This window comes from Colletotrichum graminicola (genome assembly GCF_000149035.1).
Source record: "Colletotrichum graminicola M1.001 genomic scaffold supercont1.22, whole genome shotgun sequence".
Lineage (NCBI taxonomy): Eukaryota > Fungi > Ascomycota > Sordariomycetes > Glomerellales > Glomerellaceae > Colletotrichum > Colletotrichum graminicola.
Window position 1 is genome coordinate 625,927 of NW_007361026.1, and position 21,648 is coordinate 647,574.

Here is a 21,648-nt window from a genome sequence, read left to right on the forward strand (position 1 = left end):
ACCCATAACGCCATCATTCACATACTTACTTCAAGACCTCAAAGGCATGGTAGAACTCAATCCCTTTTACCCAACAATTGACACCTGCGCCGCCTCTGCTTTGCGTCATCGACGTCTTCCTCGATCGCATCGATACCATTCTCTCTCCACTCCTCCACGGAGAGGTCGTAGTTCTTCTCCCAGTCGGGTCGGCCGACGCCGAGCGCCTCGTGCGCCTCCCGGAGCTTGGGATCCCTGCTTGCCAAGACGAAGCCCGAAAGCGCCTTCTCAAAGCCGGCGACGATGGCAACCATGCCCGCGACGCGCTCGTCCTGCATGAGGACGTCCCGATCCTCGTCGGACAGGTTCGGCTTGTGCACCAACCAGCATGCGGTGGTGGCCTGGACGACGTGGCCGAACCGGGCTGCGCGCCGCATGACGCTGTCCTCCAGCTTGTCGGCGAGGGCGAGGTAGCGCTGCAGCTGCCCGCGCGTCAGCTGGCACTGGTCAAAGTCGTCGAGGAGCTTCTCGGCCTTGGCCTTGCGGCGGAGGGCGCTCGAGATGAAGAAGGCCTCCTCGACGGGTTGCTCCACGAATATCCGTCGGCAGTGCTCACAGTCGCTCAGCTCCTCTTCCTGCGATGCCATATTATCTTGGTCCATGTTGATTAAAGACCGCTCACTAGCTGATTGTATTGAAGTGTTATGTGACGGAGCGGATATATAACACGAATTGAAGTAGATGGCGTTGAGAATGTGCAAGGCTCCGGAACTAGCTATATAACCTAGGCATAATTAAGATGGACCGCAGCAGCGTTCAGCTTCAAAAACGTACAGAAAAAACAGGAGCCAGCGGCGAAATTGGGCTGTCCTCTGAACAGACAAAGATGTACAGTACTTGACATTGGATTGTTTTCGACCCCTTGTTTGAATAGCACGTTACTTCTGTACCAAGATTGTCCATTCTACCGAGACAAAGTGACATTCGGATTTCTGACAATGAATCGAATCAAGTCCAGCTCGTTGATCAACGCATAAAGAACCCGTTGGACGTGTTTCGGCGAAACCGCCCACTTCAATTACCGTCACCAGGATACTCGGGCAAGTCCAGGAGCAGCCCCCCCCCTCTCATTCATGTGCTTTTGTTCGGCCTTGACAACCTCGACGAGGCCGCCGGCACCTCGAAAATACAGCTGCTGGCTCATGATCAACATCAGGACGGATTATGCCAGTTGATCGTTGCACATTGCAGGGTTGCTGTGTGGCATCGAATACATTAGATGGGCTTGAAAACGGTATACTGTGATTGGTCAGAGAACTGGGCGCCGTCAAAAAAGGTGACCGAATTGTTCAAGATACTAGTTAGACCTTGACCTCATTTCGGATCGGTATTCTGGCTAGTTACATATTCCTGTGCTACGCTTATCTTGGGCTTGCGATATTGCCTGGGCGACCTTGAGAATTCAACTCTAAGCGGGTCTAGCACGAACCGCAACCGATGCAAGGAAAGGTCACTATAGATGGACGATCAAGCCATGTGAATGGCAGATCCATGGTCTATTACCCTATGCTGATATGGGCCGTGACTCGTGACTCGTTCGTATAAAAATGACATGATCCCTTGTAAATAAATAGTCCCCAGCCAGTGCGCCTCGCAAGAAGCAAATGTCCTGAATGCGGCCTAGATGAAGAGCCCGCCCAAAATGAAACCCTCAACCGCTCGTGACATGCTTCTGGCGGCTCGCCAACCGCTGCCGCGTGGCCTGCAGCCTCTCGTCGTCCATGGCCGACCGCCAGGTGCAATTGTCGGCGAACTCGCACATCCGGCACTTGTACGCTTCCTCAATCTGCACCCCCCGCGGCGCACGGTCCGCCCGCCACCACTCCATGTTGCTCTCCAGGTAGAGGTCCAGCGCCCGGTCGTCCATGGGGAAGACCTGGCTGTCGATGAGCGAGCCGTCGCCTCGGTACCTGTACTCGACGGCGAGCAGCCGGCCCACAGAGTCCGCGCCATGAGGAAACGTCTCCTTCAGCTCCGACACCAAGAGGGACAGCAGCTCGCGGAGGGTTCCGTACTTGATCAAGTCGGGCGCGGAAGAGGGCGCTTTGTTTGATGTCTCGGTTGCCTCTGTTTCACTGGTTGTTGTGTTCGAGGATGATGGAGTATAGTCTCCGTCCATGGACGAATCGACGTCGAAGAGCTCGTCATGCAAGCTACCGATCTGGGCAATGAACGAGTCTGAGAACGGCGCGTCGGGGTCAAGCCCGTACCGACGGAAGACACGGAGGTAGTCCAGCCTGCCGGCCGCCATTTCCGACATGAAACGCTGATAGAGAAAGAGCTGCACCTTGGCCGGCCGCAGCAGCACAGGACTGTTCGGCACCTTCGTCGAGCCTCGCGTCTTGACATCTGTCAGATAAATCTGGGGCACTTGTGCTTGCTTCTCAGATGGGAAGTAGCTGGTGATACTCGCCTGGGTCTGGTCTTCCGGGCCCTGGCTCAGCTGCTGTTGGAACTCCGGGTCGGGGTTCTCGTAGCTCAGGCCGTCAACGACACCGTTGACGAGGTTCCCGTCGACGAAGCCCCAGACCTCGAGCTCGCGGGTCATACCCGTTTCGCGGAGCGTGCGAAGGCCCTGGACGACGTTCCATATGCGCAGGCCGAAGCCATCTTCCTTGCTCGCGATCTCTACGCGGACGGTGGTGTGCACCTCGTCTTCGAGGGCCTGGTGTACCTTGGTCCCTTGCTTCATAGCCGCTGTCCGTGTCTTCCGACCTCCCGGCAAGCGAGTCAGGGTGTAGAAGTACTGCAGCTCGCACCAGGCGCCAGATGTCAAGTCCGTGACGGTGAAGGGTTTCCGAGGGAAGGAGCGGAACCGCACGAGCGGCGATCGGGTGTCATTATTCGCCGCGTCGGCAGAGGGGTCGTCTGCCTGTCTCGGCGAAGGCGCGCGGGCACCGCCTGGGATAGCCTTGCTCACTAGACGCTTGTGAGTTAGTTAGCTTTCGGAGAGCTGTCCACTTCTCTGCTTGCGAGCATATACTTACGATCCGGGTAGCTGACGGTGTAGCCAGGTGACGACGGGGGGGCATCGGCGGGGTTCCTGTCGCGGCGGCCACCAGCTCGAAGAGCCCCCTTGGCCGTGCCGAACGGCCGAAAGGAAAGCGCATCGGCGGGAACATGATCAAGTCTCGACTCCTCCTCGGCGATGGTGTCGATGCCGAGATGCGAGACAATGGAGGGTGCGGCGGGGTTCTGCGAAGATGTGGACGTGGGGGCGGGGCCGTCGGTAATGAGCTGGCTCAGCAAAGTCTCGTCTTCAAGAGAAAGATCGTAGCCATATTCGTCGTCAGAGTCGAGTAAGAGCGAAGTTGCCATGGCGGTGCACCGCGAAAGTGCCAGGTCGGTGTATCTGGGGTTGGAAAGGGAGAGCGAGACCCTCATCGAGGGCGTCACGACTCGGGGGATCGCCACTAACGGGTCTGCCTGGAGCGCGTCGAGATGCGCTGATGAAGTCGCGTGATCACGGGGTTTCTGACTGGTATAGACCCACTCTAGCAGCATGACACCCAATCAGGGCAGCGGCTCTGTCAGCAGCTGAATGCTTACATCAGCAGCGTCAGCAACCAATCTCCTTTTGTCACTCATGGCGGCTTCTAGGGAGTCTTTGTGTGGACGTACAGCCAAAGCTGATATTATTGATGATTCTTCCTACTCAAATACTCTCTGTATCCCATGGGAAGGCAAACTTCTGTGTGTATGCGTCTTCCTACTCGACTTCCAGCCCCATGACATACCGCATCCTTTCTCCCATCCCCTTAGGGCAGTAGCTTGCTCTTCCGGCACCGCAATCGGCTAGGTAACACAACGGCGACAAGTGCTGGTGCATGGTTTCCCATTCCATCCACTCATGGGGAGGGCAAAGTTGCCATCTCAAGAGAGCTGTGAAGATCACAGCGTGATCTACTGGAGCTTCCCCCTTGCACATCAACCGTGCTGCCATCACCGTGCGGTTATCTGTCGGCCGGGGATTTCGCCACTCGAATATCGTCAGTTGTGTCGACAGATCCTTCAAAGCGGCATGTTTTTCGTCCGCGGTCATTAGCATGTCCAGGCAATCGATGTTGAAAAGACCTGTTGCAAGTTCGCACCAGGCAGCCTGGTGCGGGCTGGTGAAAGCACTAGGCAAGGGTGGTAGGGTGAAGTAATATGGTCGGATTGGAGCTACCATGCTGATAGAGCGCTGAGGAGTGTCCCGGTTGTTATCTTGCTCTGAGTTCTGTTGGCTCGGGAGCTGCGGTTGGCTTGCAGAATCGTCAAAGGGCGACATCGTGACGCGTTGGCTGCGGATGCTTCGTGTGTGCTTTCTTTTGACCCTGGACCGTCTTGTTCAACAAGTGGATTGAACTGTCGCGAGAGGTCACTGAAGCGCATGCACTGAGGTATAAGAGGGTAGAAACTCGAAGTCTTTGGGAATACTTTGATCAACTAGATTGAGCTGGTTTGTATGAGGGGGTGTGCTGTCGTGAAGCATCCGAAGGAGAATGAGGCCATGGGAAGGAGAAAGACACGGAGACCATGTTTAAGTCGAGGCTGGGGTAGAAGAAACGGAAGGTCCTGATTGAGTGAGAAGGTGATGATGCGGAAAGAAACTTCCGCACCAATGTCCCAAGTTCGAGCCGCTGATTGAAGACGCCAGGAAGGCGGATTCGGGTGGCAGAGAAGGTCCTATCATTTATGATGGAGTTGTAATTTCCGACGCCAAAAGTCAAGTACGTCCCGTCAGGACTCAGTGACCATGCCAGACTCAGTGCTGGAAACATTTTCATGACGTGTCCATGGCTTGGTATTGCTGCCATAAGCCCGGAACTGCATCTTTGTCGCCTTGAAGGCTGCGTCGGCCCCGAAGGATCTGCATCATCTCACCATCGTATTCCATCCTGGGCCATGCTTGAGTCTAGCTCTTCTCATTATTCCAAACATGCATGAGCACTGAGATCAAGCAGCGCGGGTGTCATGCAGCAGTTCTCGCTATGCTAGGATGCGTACGAGATGCACCGCCAAAACCGTGACCTGCATGAGAGGGACAATACACGAGTTTCCATGAGGCTTTCTTGAAGCCCGCACATCACATGTATGGTGGAATGAGAGGACGAGAGTTGAAGTGGTGGTACGGGCATATTGAAAGGGGGCGTTACAGCGATAGAACTTTGGCACCGCATTATCAGCTTATAAAGCTTCATGACTACGTCACTTGCATTGCTTGAGTTACGGCACGTGATTTGGCTCACTTTCAGAAGATATATAATGATTCAACTCGGATTTTAGAGGATGAATAGCCGGATCATTGTACGGTTCTCTCGATAAGCTACTACAGCCAATTGTCTTCTCTAGCAAGGCCCTGCGTTCCATCGCTTGACCACAATGCCACGCGTAGCCAGTCATCATCTTTCTTGTTCCTCCAGATCACAAAATGAAGTCCAAGCATAACCTTATCCGTAGGCTAAAACCAGTGTTCCACATCGTCTCCAAGTCCGCCATTCATAATCAAAGCAATACGTGTCTTATGTCCAGTCTAGAACCGACGTAAACACTCTCAATCAGCTCTGCCATCGCACATTCCGAGTTGTTTCCCCATCAAGTATCTTTGTGAATTCTTTTATGTAATCAACCGCTCTTGAACAGAATCCGCGGTACGCGACGCCATGGCGAAGGTCTGCTGTCGCATGCGGTCTTGGTCGGTGCGGCGTCCTTGTCGAGAGCCTCGTTGATCCGTTCGTAACTGCTGTTGACGATCATGCTCGCGAGGAACTCGCGGGAGGCGCAGTCCTCGTCCTTGATGAGCTGCACGGCCGACTTCTCCAGGTCGGTCCAGCCAGCTTTGTGGAGGTCGGCAATGAAGGACGAGAGGGCGACCCGACGGACGCATTTATCTTCGTAGCGCGCAACTTGGCCGAGAACTTCGGTCGCCTTGAAGATTTTGGCGAGCAAAATGTAGTGGTTGTCTCCGGCCAAGGTCTCAGACGTGACGACTGGGTTCCGGCGAGCGCGGCGGAGGCTGCTTGTGGGAGAATCGGCCTGGTCTTGAGCCTGGGCTACACCGTTGTGCTTCGTGGAACTGCCCCCAATCACAGGCTGTTCGACTGTTTTCTTGGGAGTCGCCTGCTTCTTGGGAGTTGTTCTTCTCTTTGGAGTCGCTTTCTTCCTCTTGGGAGGACTTGACTTCGACTGAAGAGATGGCTCCGGGGAAGCCTTACGCTTTTTCGAAGGCGATGTGGGTGATACCAGTGTGGTAACTGATCGAGTCCACGGTCGTCCAGACGTGTTGTCGCATTTGTCTGGCGTCGCCGCACCAGAGTCGCCCGTGAGCGCGGTACGCTCCGTCGGGGCATCAGGGATACTTTCTCTCGGCTTGACAATCACCATAACGACTGATTTATCGGGCATGACGGCACTCATGGACTCCGGGTTGTACTTCTCGACGCCGTTGGCGCATCGTTCAAGGTACCGAAGGGCTTCCAACCGCTGCAAGATGGCTTCCGTCTCGTTCCACGCGTCCGGGGGCATCAAGCTGTGCCGAAGGAGCGCCGTGTAAATATTGACGTCAATAAGAGGCCGCTTTCCTGTCATCATCTTTCGAACAGTCTCCACGACCCTGCATGATCCAACCGCTCGGCTATATGCAGAGATGTTGGAGTCGGAAATTCGGTTCGCAAGGAGGCTCAGAACCTCGTTCTTTTCGGCGCTGTTCAGGAGAATATCGTCCTCGTCGACATTGAACAGCTTGGTAGCTAGATTGAGCCAATCCTTTTGCCATTGAATCGAATGATGAGGCTGCATAGCCCACTTGTATTTACCAACGCCGCCTCTCGGTTGGTTGCGTCTTCGTATCTCGCCATCGCTTCCGCTGTTGCTGGGATGGGACATCCCGTCTATTGGTACCTTGGGATTCTCACTGTTGTATCATATACAGTTGTCGAGGCCAAAGGAAAAAGCTCAAAGCCGCGAAGAAGGAACTATCGAGAAGGCGAATTTGGCGTCGCAAGGTGAAAGAGGCTTGGTTGCCTTGTTTTGATAACAATAGAGGAGGAACAACAGCCTGGTACTTTCCTCGTAAGAATGAAAGAGCCGTGAAGAGATGTGATGGGCATAGCGAGTCGCTCAAGGCCGAAAAACCTTGACAGCAAAGTTGTGGTCCATGAACACGGACTGACGAGGTTCTCGACAGCCTTTACTTGTCGGAGCTTACTCTGGGCTTGACTAGCTCTGGTGAGTTGTGAAGCAGTCTCGAGGTTTCTAAGTAGGCTGACATGTTCCAGAAACACATTCATTTCCAAACAATTATGAACATGCCTGATTTCACTTATCAGGTTTGGTTATCCTTGACACATAGAAGAGCAGAGAGTCTCTGTTAAAACAGACCAGGATCGACAACTCGAAAGTCACTTCATGATATTCAATCTGAATTTTCCTGCAGATGGTGTCCAGCCACTTTTGATATGCAAACTAGCCATGATGAATGAGGTTCTAAAAACCATCAAGTCTGTATCTTGATATCGACATGAATGATAAGCTCAAATATAGCCACGAGGTGATGATGATGATGCCAATACCAGTGATGTTTCCTTTCCCGTAAATGGTGAAGATGTCTTCATCGTTCGCTTTCTCCAATCCCTTCCATAGCAAGCTTTTCGTCGTTGTAGGCAATCACACCTCTGGAGAAGACGAGAGCCACTTTCCGTTTCGCTTCAATTGCCAATAAACCTCCGGCACTTGCGGGATGACAACCCTACCGAGGCTCCCTCCACCATTCTCAGGCATCATTCTGCCCGTGTCATCGACTCTGTCACTGTTGATCAGTGATATGAAGACATGAGAGGGGTGTTTGGATGGCATACTTTAAGAATGTACCGGTTCTGATTATGTGCTTAGATGTACTATGCGATAACCAGGCCAATAGGAACCAAAATTTCCAAGGAAACGGTTCCAATGTCCAGAGCTTGGTGTTCACCCAATCGAAGAAGGTCCATTCGAGAGACTAGTCAGTGGCAAATCAGATAAGATCCATTGGTAACGGAAAACAGCCCGTCAGAATAAAAACCCACTTCACCATGTGCCGTCCGAATGGGGCTTGGCGATCACAGCCATCTTCTCTGCAAGATCCGCTGCAAGCGCCTCCGCGAGCATGATGCGTGTATCTTCGTCCTCGTTCTCGGCGATATTATGGGCCAGCGCATCAGAATCTGCCTCTACTGTGGACGTGAGATGCTTCCGGAAGGCCTTGAGCGTGACTCTGCGAGAGACTGCATCATGGAGCCGCGCCACCTTGGCCAGCTTGTCGGTAGCGATGAAGTCGAGTACGAAGGCGGCGCTATCTGTCATAGAGGGTGCCGCAGATGCTGTCATGGGTTGTTTCTTTCGGTTTGTGGTAAGGGATACCTCTCTAATGAACTGTACCTCGTCATCGCTGTCGTGTGTATTCTCAACCTTGACCTCATCCTCGTCATCGATGTCTCCGTTTTTGGCTTTGACGAGTGCCGTCGAGGCCTGCCGAGAAGGCCGGCTGCGCTTGGGTCTCGAATCTAGTTCGCCGTGCTGTCTAATTCGGCGCTTCTTCGTCTGCGTGCCTGATATTTTTGCATGTGCCGGGGTCGCTCGGCCTTTGGGGCAAGTCTCGCTTCGTCCTTCAAGGTCATCTCTACCGGTGACGCCCGCCCTCCAAAAAAGCGACTCCCAGCGCGAAAGTGAGAGGTTTGATATAGACCCAATTTTTGCTTCCGGTACCTTGGTGACACGTGCCTTTGCAGGGGATCTAGTGTCCAATACAGTGTTCCTGGTTGATACGATGAATGAGGTGTGAGGCGGGGCGTCCCTTTGCATTGGACCGGTAACGATAGGCTTGCGGTCGATTTGCTCTTCACCTTCTTCTGCCCCATCATCGGAAGTCTTGAGACTCTCACTCGTGTGGCTTGTATCAGTGTTGTCGCCAGACTCGGACGATTCAGACCCCGAGAACACGTATTCCGAGCCGTCTCCGTCCGAATCGTTACAAGACGATAACCGGTCTTCCACGACGGAATCGCTTAACGAGGACTCTTCATGGAAAATTTGGCGTCCTCGTTCGTTGGGTTGGAGTTCGGATGAGGCCTCCGGGGTAAGACTCGACGGCTCTGCGAGGGAGCTGCTCATAACGTTCCTTAGCCAAGACCTCTGCCGAGCTGTGCGGGCTGTCAAAGTGTCGTCCCTCCATTCTTCGAAGAACAAGACGCTACAAACGCCCCCTGGGACAGAGATAGCCTTGCAAACACCGTTTGTGTCCGGACAATAGAGAGCGAATAGCTTATTTTTGCTAGTCCCACCGGCCTTGTAGACAACCTTGAAGGCTTTGTTCACGGTGAATTGGGTGAGGACCATGGCCGAGCAACTGTTGACACACTGACCGGGCTTGGGAGAGCGGTCTTCGTAGTTGCGGTGAAGGCGCGGGACGAACCATCCGATCCAGAAACAATGATGGTCGGTACCCCAGTTCTCGAGGGCTGTCTCATGAGTAGTGGGCAAGTGCCAGCTGTCATGGCGCCGATTCCAATCTTTTATGATTTCACCCCTGGTCTTGAGCCACTGGCGTTCGACGAATTCGGAAGCAACGAGGCGCGTTTTCTGTGGACGAGGTTCAGCTGACCGGAGACCATCGTCGAAAGCATCTAGCCAGACGTTGTAGGCGACCTTGCCAATAGCTTGTCCGTGTTCAGGCGCCATGATGTAACCCTGTCATTGAGCGCAAAGAGTAAGTGGTGAAGAGAACCATGTAGCAACCAAAGGGGGAAAGGAAAGGGAAGTTGTGGTAGGTGGATAGATTAAAAGCCCGAGGAAGGAAATGAGGTCGGAGAGGCCGCTGGTGTGAAAGTGAGGCTCCTACGACTGCCTAATGAGGGTGGATAATGAGTTTTTTCAGTTGTGCTGGTGTCTAAGAGGGAGAAAGAGAATTCTCCCTGCTGCATATGGCTTTTGGTATTCGAGAAAAGTAACATTAGTACGGAAAGGAGTAATAGATAGATTGTCTGTGTGGCAGGTGAAGGGAGAAGAAATCGGGAGAAAGCCGACCACTGCGGCAGCAGACGAAAACCTATGTTTTTAGATACTCTATTATATAAGAGGAAGGATCGATGGGCTACCATCGAATATCTCGGCGATCTGGCTATAGCCATGGAAAGCCCTAGGCTAATGAGGTTTCTCATGTGGAAGTTGCTAGTTTTCTCATGGGGTAGACGAGTAGGTTTGTATTTCGGCTACAAATACACTAGATATCTCAAATGTCTCGCGGGGCTTTGTGTACCTTGAGCATGAGTTGAGAAGCCCATAACGTGCATCAACGTGAACATCATCAATATAGAAAACAAACGATAAGAGGTGGAAGAAACCGTCGAGGAATATATATTCCACTGTTTCTGCTCTCCATTTATACCTTTCAGGGCAACCGGTACCATAAGACCGCTGTCTTACTCGGGCTCGGGGAGATCTTGGGCTACAAGATCAATTCCGGAGAAGCCAGCATTTCGGAGGTATACGTTTCACTGCTTGGGCGACTGCAACGTGCTCTCCGTTCTACCTTCGCCTACGACAGACCACCACCCTAGAAGTGAGCCGTAAATCATGTTACAGTAAGGAGTAAGTTTGGTGTGCTCTATGATAGCGAATACACTGCCCGTTCTCAGTAACTTGCGGACGTTGGCTACATGTAGGGATCTGCTCAGAGACCGTGGGGTATATATGACGTGGGCGGCGATAATGAGATGGTACGACTTTTTTTTTGAAATCGCTGATTTGCTGTGTTGCTCTCGATATTGAGGGTTTGAAATGTGAGCAGATCTTTTCATTTCCCCGGAGTTGTCAGACAAGTCTTGAAGAAGCCCTCGGAAATGTCAGTGAACGTTCAGGTTGAACACAATGGTGCGCTTCTGGGACTGCAGAACTGAAGCACTTGGAAGTTTGTGCCTCCAGCACCGTCACTAATTTCTAGGCTCCTGGAGTCTTTACTTGAGGCGAGCATTTTTTTGTACTCGGCCACATCTCAGTTGCATCGGGCACCTTCGTAGGAAAGTTCCAGACGGAAAAGCATATTATTCTATTTGAATCTTCATATAAGTAGGACATGCATTCCCCAACAAGGATTCCAAGGAGGGTCTGCTGCCAACAGGTATATGTAATGATCAATTCCGCCTTGATGTAAGCAGTCGGCCTACTGAAACTTACGGGCCCGTCGAAGTACGATGGATGTGAACATTGTATTTTGAATTACGGAGCAAGTCAGTTATGGCGTTTGACTGCACAATGTGCGTCATAGCTAAACACAAACATCAACGCCAACATGATTGATTTTGTGCAACGCCGTCCGTCACAGAAAAAGAAAAAACCACTACTAAAAAAAACCAAAAAAAAACCGGTTGGTATCATCACTCTTCTGCCGGTCATTCTTTGCAGCCTTTTCCGGGGCGAGCTGCTGCTTACTTGGACCACCCTGCACTTGCATATCCTCACTTAAGCAACCTGCAGCAAATCGGCTGTGTTTCAAAACTTCAAGGAATTTCTTAGCGTCTTATCCAACACAAAAGAAAATGTTGTTATGTGACGGTGTAACAGTACGAAGACACGGTGTAGAAAGCTGGCGGCGGCCAGTAGGAAAAACCGGCAAAAGATGAGTCGACCGAACTGGGACTCGAACCCAGAACCTCTACCACCGGAAAGTAGCTCGCTACCATTGCGACATCCGGCCTTATTTGATGTGAGTTGCATCGAGAAATTGACATATATAGATAGAGCTTACAGCGGGGATGTGGACGCTTTGGAACGGTTTGGGGCTGGGTGGATCAAAAATAGCGTCATTTTGGCCCCCATACTAGTGGATCCTTATAGGTAGTGAGGCGGTCCCTGCATGGGCTTGCAATTCCTTCACATACCGGTACTCACCTGAATGATATCCGCAACGCTGGACCAGGACAACACACAATAAACGCAAAGAGATACTTGATACACCTGAGTCATGAGCCGGGTTCCCACAGTAGCCACTGTTGTTCGTGGCGCCAGTGTCAACATCATTCTCAAAGCTGATCAGCCCACTGGCCGCACCGTGACCGGAACCGTCCAAGATGTTCTGACCCGCGGCAACCACCCGCGAGGCATCAAAGTCCGTCTCATCGACGGCCGAGTCGGGAGAGTGCAGTCCCACGCCGGAGCGCAGCCGATCTCATCTGCTTCGGACCAAGAGCCCGCTGGAGCGGGTGCCGGATCAGCGGCCTCCATCAACGGTCGACCGCCGCGACGTGGGCAAGGCCGCCGGCAAGAAGCAGACGCTGATCTTCCTCCGTCACAAGTCGGGCTCGAGGCCTACATTCGCCCGGTCAAACAGAAGAGCGGAGCGCGGGGCAGGTCCGGGGCGGCCCCCGGCAACGAAACGGCGGACGCGGTATCTCGTCCGGCTGCATCCGAGGTGGTGACCTGTCCGGTTTGCGGCGATTTCGAAGGAGACACATCGGCGGTGGAGCATCATGTTGCTTCGCACTTTGACTAAAGGAAATTGCAACTGCGACATCATCGGCGACTTGTGAACATGGACCCTTGTCTATAGACGTCGTGATTTAACCGCCAACCAACACCACAAATCTATCCACCTCAGCTCACAGGCGGTACCTAAAACCGGCAGTTTTCCAGTCCGTCACATCCTCGTAGTCTTCGGGACGCAGCTCAACTTGATCAACCATATCCGCAACATCGTTCGCATTCCCATCCGCTTGCATTACCTTGCCGCCGCCAACAGCACCCGCGCCTCCGGCGCTACCCTCGTATCCCTCCTCCCTGGTGCGCTTGGCATTAATCCATTGCAGGTAGAACCTCAAGCCGAGCGCTAGAAACACGACAAGCGCGTAACAGATCATGATGGTCCGGAAGGCGGTGTTGTAGTGTGGCTCCTCGGAAGCTTTGAAGAACTGAGGGCCGGCGATATTACCGGCGCAGTAAGCCAGAAACAGCAACGCAGACATTGTCATCTTCTTGGTCACGCCGCGATAGTTGGCCTGGACTAGAGACATGGCTAGCGGCATGGCAGCGGGCCCGGGCGCGAGGAGGAAGTAGCCGAACAGCTGGACGCCGCTACTGACGCTCTCGCGAGAGTAAATGATAGCCGAACCCGTGATGCACGGAAGAACGATGATGGCGATCAAGATACAGTTCATCTTGCGGTAGCGGCCTGCAATCCAGCCGGTTCCGGCGATGACGCCGGCTGTGAGCAGCGAGTAGGGGATATTGATGAGGGTCGACTGCAGGCTCGTGAAGCCGAATGACTTGATGACGAGATTGGCAAAGTTCTGGGTACCGCCGTTGGGGATCTGCGTGATGATCTCGAGACCAAATATGAACCAAGTCTTGGGATCGATCAAGCATTCCATTGCCTGGTCCCATTTCCAGAGTGTCTTGGCCGTTGAGCCGGTGCCAGCGATGACCACGCGGTCGGCCGCGTACCGGCGCTCGTCGGTGGTGAGGAAGCGTGCCTTGGCGATGGTGTCGGGCAGCCAGATCCAGAGCACGAAAGCCCAAACGAATGTCAGGACGCCGAGCAGGATGTACATCGAGCGCCAGGGGCCGACCTCGTGGTCGTCGGAGACGTGGCCGAAGCCGAAAGCGACAAAGGAGGCCACGAGGCCGCCGACGCTGTTCCCGGCGAACCAGATGCCGGTGCGGGTGGGGATCTCGTCACGGGTGTACCACGTCGAGGTGAGGAACATGAAGGCCGGGGTGATTGTGGCCTCAGCGACGCCGAGGAGGAAGCGGACGGTGAGCAGGCCGCCGTAGTTGGTGCACGCGGCTGTGAGCGCGACGACGGCGCCCCAGAAGAAGGTGTTGGCGGTCATGTACTTGGCGACAGGCAGGCGTGCGATGAGGATCGACGTGGGATACGTCCAGGCAAAGTAGCCAAAATAGAAGATGCTTGACACCCAGCTGTAGTCCTGACCCTTGAGTTTCTGTTATGTGGTTGTCAGAACGATTCCGGTAGAGGTGGTTAGTTATGGTGCAAAGCGCAACTCACGGTGTCGTCTCTGAGACCAAACACGGCCGCGCTCGACAGGATCGTCTTGTCCATGAAGTTGAGCATGTACGTGATGAAGAGCAGTGGAATGAGGTTGAGGTCGATCTTTCGAACAACCCTCTTAGCCATACTGCTGTCGACATGCTGCCGTTCACCAGCCTGCGACTTGGCGGGAGGAGGGTTCTGCTGGACGTCCGATGGCGACCCCATGTTGGCTAGTAAACTCTGCCTTTCGTCGTTGCCGTGATTGTCTGCACAAGAGCGCGAGCCTACTACGAAGTCGCAAAGTGTTGCATCTCGGGACTGCCACCGGGGCATCGCCCTTTTGAATAGAGCGGCCATCCAAGAGGGCCTGGCGGGGGTGTCAAACGCGGCACCCTTTCCGCGGCGAATGAGTGAGAATGAACCAAAAAATAAGAATCCAAAATCACCGATGCTTATCTTTGCCGATCTTTGCCGACTAGAATCACGCGTCTCGCCGCCCTCTCTCTTTACACCAGCCACTGCGAACCAGAAGCTGCACCGATGGCAAGATGAACCACAGAGGGCAAGGGAGATAAGCCGACGTTCGTGCACATGGAACCGGGGTCCGATGCTGTATAGATAGCGGGGAACCCTTCCTTTGTCGGAGAAGATCCGAGCGAACAGGATACGACGGTATTCCGCTAGTAACCGGGTCTCTCAACAGTAAGACACAATGCGGAGAGAGATGACACTAGGCGTCATCTGGAGCAATAGACAATTTGAGATGGCAGGACGAGACATATATGAACAGCTTTGGCTTCACAAGGGCTGAGCCGCGCTGACTAGTTGTTATATCGGCTCGACGGTCATGGCTGGCTGATGACCAAAAATCTCACTCAAAAGGCCCTTGTTGTCCTTACTCTTATCTGATCCTTTTGCCCCACATTCCTGCGAGCATCGGCCCCGGTTTGAGCCGTTTGATACTTGCGCTTACTGCCGTAGGTTTGCAAACGAACTACGGCAAATCTGTGGCCGGTAGAAGTATGCGGGCTGTCGGTTGGTGTCCGACATGACGGGGTTTTGCGACAAGTTGCCGAGCCATATCGACAAATGCCCATAGGCGGCCATACCGTAAAGATATCCCGGCTTTGCCTCCATATCTCAAGACATTGATTGGCTCTACACCACACGACCGCATCTGAGTACATCTACACCATCAGACAAAATCCGGGGTACGAGACACAGTCACCATGAACGGTCTCGAAATCTCGCCCTTCATCGCCGCCCTCCCCAAGGTCGAGCTACACATCCACATCGAGGGTACCCTTCTCCCCGCCCTCCGGTGGAAGCTCGCCAAGCGCAACAATTTGCCCCTGCCGTACGACACCTACGATGCGCTCTTAGAATCCTACAAGGTCTTTTTCAACCACCGCCCGGAAATCAATGGCCGTGTTCCCGGCATTCCGACATTCCTGGAGGCCTACTTCGCCGGCTGCGAGGTCCTCCGAACGGAAGATGACTTTTACGAGATGTCCATGGACTACCTCCGCAGGTGCGCCGAGATGAACGTCCGCTACACCGAGCCCTTCTTCGACATCCAGGCGCACACCCGCCGGGGCGTCCCCGCCGCGGATGTGCTCAACGGCTATCTCCGAGCCCAACGCAACGGCGCGGAGCGGTACGGCGTGCGGTCCAACTGGATCTTCTGCTTCATTCGCGACGAGAGCGTCGAGGACGGCGAGGCGGCGTATCAGACGTCGAGGCCATGGGCGGGCGGCGGTGTTGAGGGTGGCAAGGGCCTCTTCCACGCCGTTGGGCTTGCGAGCAACGCGTTCAAACGACCCCCGATGCTCTTCGAGGCAGCGTTCAAGAAGGCCAAGGCCGATGGTTTGCACGTGACGATGCATTGCGACTTTGGGCAAAAGGATACCTTCGAGCACGTCCGCGAGGCCATCTTCGAGGTATGTGGCGGGGCGGGCGCGGAGCGCATCGACCACGGCCTGGACGCCGCGGACCGCGACGAGCTGCTGCAGGGCCTGCTGGATCGGGGCATCGGGCTGACCCTGTGCCCCCACGCGTATCATCGTCGCACGCCGACGCATGTGTTGTTCCCCAAGATTCGAAAGCTGTGGGAGAAGGGCGTCAAGTTCTGCATCAACAGTGATGACCCCGTGTACATGCACGATGTATGGGTGGACGGGAACATGCAGAAGGCGTACACCTACTGTAACTTCACCAAGAAGGATATGGTGACGCTAGCACGGAATGCAGTGGACATGTGTTGGGCAGGTGATGAGGTCAAACAGGAACTTTACCGAGAACTCGACGCGATCAACACGTCCGAGTAAAACAAATGTTTGTCACTGGGCAGACGCTGAGCACAATGTGGCTGCGGTGCTTTTTTATCGTCAGTTGTGAGTGGTTGATGAGGCAAACTAGCAGTTCCCTTTATCACATGGTGGCCGCCATATAGAGGAGTCGACCGCCATGAAGATCACGTCAAATGAGCTTATGAACCCGGGCCGACGATACCAGAAACATTCACAGACACCTTTATGACGATCATGAACGTGACATTCGAGGCAAAGCTAGGAAGTGACTTATTGCTCAGTTTGAGAATTAGTCGTCTACCGTTGAGTATATCCCGTGTGCGGTATTGCGGTATTAATCTAATGGAAGTTGTGTAAGGGACTTATGTGTTTAGTATACGGCCCAAGATTATAACCACATCAACAATGAGCACAGCGGTATCCGTACGCATGCTTTAATATGTCAGAATCAAGCAGAAACCCTCTGCGTCTTCTTTCCCAGTTCGCGACGATGCAGGTATTTGATCAGCAAAGCCGTGCTTGCCATGCCTGCGGCAAAGAAGACCATTGTGATGTACCCCTTAGGGTATCGAGGTGCCTCGACCTGCTGCCAAATGAGAAGTGGCAACCATGCCTGGAATACATAGGCCATCTGGTTCATCGTACCGGTTACGACAGCCCTCTCCTCGTTGTCATCCTTGCAAATCTCGTGGGCCCAGGCAAACGTCAGCCCACTGATCCCGCCGCCGAACCCGGTGAGCAGGAAGCAGCCCCATTTCCACGCGTTTGGGATGTTCCACGCCGCCAGGTTTGAGTAGATAACAACATTCAGGACGCCAGAGAAGACAATCGGGGGCCACCTCTCTCCCTTGAACACGGAATCTGAGGACCAGGCATAGATCCATGTAGTTACCACGGTGATAGCGGATGTGATGGTTGGGTAGGTGTTGTATTGTTTGACACTGTAACCCTGCCCCTTGAGCCAGATCTGGAACGCGGGCTGGCTCATGATACCGGAACCGTTGTTGAAGAAGATGTAGAGCAGCGTCAATGCCCAAATGTGCCAGCTCGTGAGGATCTTCTTGACCTTGGACTTTGTGTACGGTTGTCGGTTAGCGCGCCCCTCGATCTGCATTCGCTTCTGCGCAAGCGCAACGTCGTCTTTGTTGAGCCACCACGCCTTAGTGATCTCAGGAACATCGGGGAGGAAGAAGAATCCCGCGATTGCGATCGGCAGTGAGATGATGGTGTCGACAATGAAAAGCCACTGCCACCCCTTCCATCCGTGTACTCCGTCTAGCTTATAGACAGCCGCCATGAGGTAGCCTGAGAACATGGAGCCGATGGATCCACTCGAGTGGAAGAGGCACGATCGCTTGGCGAGCTCGTCCTTTCGGTACCAGCACCCGATAATGTACTGCATGCCCGGGTAGAATGTGCTCTCAGCGAGACCGATGAAGAAACGGAGGACGTATAACTGGTTGACATTGGTGCACTTGATCATCAAGATGGTGAGCACAGCCCAAGTGCATTCACATGCAGGGATCCAGATCGAAGGCCGGACGCGAGTGAGAAGGATGTTGCTGCAATCGGATGTCAGCATGGCTGTCTTGCTAGCTTACCGAGAGAACGAACTCACCTCGGAATCTCTCCAAGGACGTATCCGACTGTCCAACAGGTTTGCATGTAGTTCAGTTCGTTGCCGAAGAGCTGCATGTCCTCTTTCATGCCTGATACGAAGGCATTGTTGATGTTGATTTGGTCAAGATTCCTTACTGATTCGTCAGCGTGCAGCTCGCCAGGGTTTTGGATGCTAACCTACTTGATGAAGTAACCCAAACTCGCAAAAGTCAGGATGACGGCATCTAACTTGAACATGAACTTGCGTTCTTCCGGGGACTTATCCAACGTGTCCCAGATATATGACCTCCATGTAAGCTTTGGTTGCTCTTGGACAAGCTCGGCCACGGCTGGTTGCGTTTCTATCTTGTCGACAGAAGTCGGCGACTTGCTCCGAACGGAGTCGCCAGGCACGACCTTTTCGATCTCGGGGGCTCCCATTGCGAACGACCAAGTTGATGTGGAGCCTCAAAGTTCTCTGAAAACGAAAGAGCAAAGGGACAAGTGCGTTCCGAGCTGCCATGAGAGAAATCCGGAAATCCACAACAGTGTTCACGAAGCTTTATACAACCAGCTGCAAAATTTCCCCTTGTTCATGTCCAGGGTCCATCGGCGAATCTCGGACTTTTAGCAGAGATAGCAGGGTAAAAGTCTAGCCATATCGCTGACGATGTTTCTGGACATAATTGCGTGCTGGGGATATATGCGCGTCTCTGTTGCCGTGCAGTGGGTATTAACACCGGACATGTCAACAGAGTAGTAGTTCGTCCCAAAAGATACAATATAATGTTGTGCGGCTCTACATCCCGATTCGAAGCCAACCGGTAATTCACGTCAAGGAGTCTGGGCATGAGCTTGTGTCAATAAGTTTGATTAAAGCACCAACACATTGGCCAAACAAGCACTTTGCTCCGGACCTGGGCAGATCTCGATAGCTTGGTGATCTACGACAGCCGAGGGAGCAATTTCTTCCAGGCAATATAACAATGTAACACCACGTAACATATATGGGTATCTGAAGAGGGGAAGACGAGGCTACAACGTCTGCAGGCTCCCGTTCCCCCCATAAACGGCTTTTCCGGCACTGCTGCAGCCTCCAATATACTTGAGTGCGGCGTTGATACCTCAAGGGGATTGGGCTGCGAATTGGTTGTCGAGCACACAATCGGGACCTTGTATCGCGCAACCCCCACTTGGATGTCGTGATGGCTGATGACCCCAGATCCGCGCCCGCGGAGGGGAGGCAGCGGGCGAAAATCAGCGATGGACCAACGGCTGGCTGAGTAAACCCTCCATCATCTTTGGCTAGAGACCAATTGAAAGTGAATGGTGTTTGAGGTCAATCGCGTGCTTCTTGGGAGGCTTGGTGGGCGATTTCAGACCTAGCATCTGCAACCAGATGGTCCGATGTTGCGCTTTTGTTCCCAAATTCGTCAGCTTGAATGCATATGAAGCCATGACAGTCGCTTGTAAGTGCCTTTAAGGGTATTTTGACCCCGCGATTATTGGTAATCATCGTGTTTCTGATCAACGCGATCGGATTGACGAGACTTCCTTGATTGGATGACGACAACCCGCTTGAATTAGAAGAAAAGTATATTAAGACGGAGTCGAAGCTGCATGTGAGCAGTTCGGGGGCAAGTTTCAAAGTTCAATATAAGTGATAAACTTGGTCTCGACTATCAAGTCTCGTTTTACCCATCTTAGCAACTGCCAACAGCGTGTCTCGTTTGGACTGATATTAACCATGGTTCCCGCCCCTATTGATCCATCTATTACGGACGTGGCGGAGCCGCGAAAGGACTCTCTCCGACTTCCTGAGAGCACGAAGACGAGACTTGAAAAGGCGGGTGTTGATTTATCCAACGGATACCCCTACCGTCCCTCGCGGCCACTGTTTCTGGACGATGCGTACAACATCCGCAACAAGGAGCGGGAGTACATCGATGCCGGCTCAAGGGCAGACAAGTCCAAGAAGAACCTGCTAGGTGCAGCGACAAAGGTCACCGACTTGACGGCCCACATTGGCACGGAGATCGAGGGTCTGCAACTGAAAGACCTCACCACGGAGCAGAAGGACGAGCTTGCACTTTTGATCGCCGAGCGCAGCGTCGTTTTCTTCAGGGACCAAGACCTTTCCCCCCAGCAGCAGAAAGAGTTGGGCGCCTACTTTGGAGAAGTCGAGGTTCATGTGGGTCGTAATCTTCAAGTCTCCTTCTCAACGGGTGCGCTGGGTATCTGATGTATGAATTAGCCCCAAGTCCCTCAAGTCCCCGGTGTGCTCGGCGTCTCGGTCATCTGGCCTGACTTGATGGCCACCGAGAGGAAACCCAACTTCCGCAACCCGGGCGGTGCGTCGAGATGGCACACCGATCTGGTTCACGAGAGACAGCCCGCTGGCATCACCCACTTGCACAACGACACCGTCCCGCCCGTCGGAGGTGACACCCTGTGGGCTAGCGGCTACTCAGCTTATGAAAAGCTTTCCCCCGACTTTCGCAAAATCATTGACGGCAAGTACGCCATCTATAAGTCTGCCCACACTTACCTCGAACGCAACGCCCCCGAGGACGGTCCCAAACATATTGAGCGAGCTCACCCTCTTGTCCGCGTGCACCCTGCCACTAAATGGAAGTCACTGTATGTGAATCGTTCGTATACCACACAAATTATCGGCCTCGACAAGGCGGAGAGTGACGTAATTCTCAACTACCTGTTTGACGTCTACGAGAGGAGTGTTGATATCCAGGTCCGGTTCAAGTGGACCCCCAACACCAGCGCCCTATGGGACAATAGGTGGGTGATAGTCCACGGCAAAGCCTCTGATAAATCTGACGTAGTATAGAATCACGATCCATAACGCGAGCTGGGACTATGAAGGGAACCACCCCCGCCACGGAACGCGTGTGACGTCCTTGGCGGAGAAGCCATACTTTGAACCCGATGCGCCCACACGCCGTGAGGCTTTGGGCTTGCTGAGCGCCGATGAGAAGGAGGAGCTTGGCATTGATGGTACCACGCGGGGGCTCAGGGATTTCTCTCTGTAGACAAGGGTAATCACCTCTTGTAGTGAGATTAGCTATTCCATAAATGCTATTCGGTATTGATATGTGTTGTAATAGTGAATCTCCGGTCTGAAAGAGAAGGAATCCTTAGTGGCAGTGACACAAATTGACCGAAAGCATCACATTTCGGTCGCCGATGTTCATTGCTCTGGCAGCAAGATGGACACAATGGCTTGGGTGCAGGTCGTAAAACATCAAGTTTTATTGCTTGCGTTCATTTGCCGGAGTTTTGAATGCGATTGTACGGGACGAAGATCGGATACCGCCGTCATAATAATCTTCCCCGCCCGGGTCGATGTATATCCCAACCCGTAGGTGCAAACACATTGCAACGTTTCAGTCGACTGTTGTAGGTAGATCGATTCTCGACCGTTTGCTGTGGCTTGAAACGCTGACCTAGAACAACTGCCAATCATTTGGCCCGACAGCATGACTCGCTTCCTATTTCGGATATTTACAAGGCATAAAAATAGACTCCAGCGAGCCAGCGAACTGCTTGCCGTCCGTACAGCAACTATCTGTGAGTGATCACAGCAGTGGCGCCATTTTTCAAGGCCACTTCATCCACGGCAATGCAATGAATTTGCTCACTTGGCCAGATATAATGACACAGCCTAATTTGAATCGACAGCTT

General features: G+C 53.3%; 9 protein-coding genes and 1 non-coding gene across 10 annotated transcripts; 3 read left to right on the forward strand and 7 right to left on the reverse strand.

Moving 5' to 3' along the window:
- Positions 1-56: 56 nt before the first annotated feature.
- Positions 57-641, reverse strand: GLRG_06209 (uncharacterized protein; the record flags this gene model as incomplete). Its single annotated transcript, XM_008096894.1, has 1 exon — positions 57-641. One exon carries the CDS (start codon positions 639-641, stop codon positions 57-59), a length of 585 nt encoding a protein of 194 aa, XP_008095085.1.
- Positions 642-1,690: 1,049 nt separating this feature from the next.
- On the reverse strand, positions 1,691-3,357 carry GLRG_06210 (defects in morphology protein 1; the record flags this gene model as incomplete). The annotated part of the gene is made up of 2 exons (XM_008096895.1): positions 1,691-2,958; positions 3,027-3,357. The coding sequence occupies 2 exons, from the start codon at positions 3,355-3,357 to the stop codon at positions 1,691-1,693; spliced, it is 1,599 nt and encodes a 532-aa protein (XP_008095086.1).
- Positions 3,358-5,646: 2,289 nt separating this feature from the next.
- GLRG_06211 (uncharacterized protein) lies at positions 5,647-6,612 on the reverse strand (the record flags this gene model as incomplete). The annotated part of the gene is made up of 1 exon (XM_008096896.1): positions 5,647-6,612. The coding sequence occupies one exon, from the start codon at positions 6,610-6,612 to the stop codon at positions 5,647-5,649; it is 966 nt and encodes a 321-aa protein (XP_008095087.1).
- A 1,473-nt stretch (positions 6,613-8,085) lies between these two features.
- On the reverse strand, positions 8,086-9,735 carry GLRG_06212 (uncharacterized protein; the record flags this gene model as incomplete). Its single annotated transcript, XM_008096897.1, has 1 exon — positions 8,086-9,735. One exon carries the CDS (start codon positions 9,733-9,735, stop codon positions 8,086-8,088), a length of 1,650 nt encoding a protein of 549 aa, XP_008095088.1.
- Positions 9,736-11,677: 1,942 nt separating this feature from the next.
- Positions 11,678-11,749, reverse strand: GLRG_13159. The gene has a single exon. It is a non-coding gene; the product is annotated as a tRNA-Arg (tRNA).
- A 267-nt stretch (positions 11,750-12,016) lies between these two features.
- On the forward strand, positions 12,017-12,544 carry GLRG_06213 (uncharacterized protein; the record flags this gene model as incomplete). Its single annotated transcript, XM_008096898.1, has 1 exon — positions 12,017-12,544. The coding sequence occupies one exon, from the start codon at positions 12,017-12,019 to the stop codon at positions 12,542-12,544; it is 528 nt and encodes a 175-aa protein (XP_008095089.1).
- A 106-nt stretch (positions 12,545-12,650) lies between these two features.
- GLRG_06214 (major facilitator superfamily transporter) lies at positions 12,651-14,266 on the reverse strand (the record flags this gene model as incomplete). The annotated part of the gene is made up of 2 exons (XM_008096899.1): positions 12,651-13,991; positions 14,057-14,266. 2 exons carry the CDS (start codon positions 14,264-14,266, stop codon positions 12,651-12,653), a joined length of 1,551 nt encoding a protein of 516 aa, XP_008095090.1.
- A 1,004-nt stretch (positions 14,267-15,270) lies between these two features.
- On the forward strand, positions 15,271-16,368 carry GLRG_06215 (adenosine deaminase; the record flags this gene model as incomplete). Its single annotated transcript, XM_008096900.1, has 1 exon — positions 15,271-16,368. One exon carries the CDS (start codon positions 15,271-15,273, stop codon positions 16,366-16,368), a length of 1,098 nt encoding a protein of 365 aa, XP_008095091.1.
- A 430-nt stretch (positions 16,369-16,798) lies between these two features.
- On the reverse strand, positions 16,799-18,390 carry GLRG_06216 (major facilitator superfamily transporter; the record flags this gene model as incomplete). The annotated part of the gene is made up of 3 exons (XM_008096901.1): positions 16,799-17,912; positions 17,969-18,100; positions 18,152-18,390. The coding sequence occupies 3 exons, from the start codon at positions 18,388-18,390 to the stop codon at positions 16,799-16,801; spliced, it is 1,485 nt and encodes a 494-aa protein (XP_008095092.1).
- Positions 18,391-19,696: 1,306 nt separating this feature from the next.
- On the forward strand, positions 19,697-20,996 carry GLRG_06217 (TfdA family Taurine catabolism dioxygenase TauD; the record flags this gene model as incomplete). The annotated part of the gene is made up of 3 exons (XM_008096902.1): positions 19,697-20,140; positions 20,204-20,745; positions 20,795-20,996. 3 exons carry the CDS (start codon positions 19,697-19,699, stop codon positions 20,994-20,996), a joined length of 1,188 nt encoding a protein of 395 aa, XP_008095093.1.
- Positions 20,997-21,648: the final 652 nt, after the last annotated feature.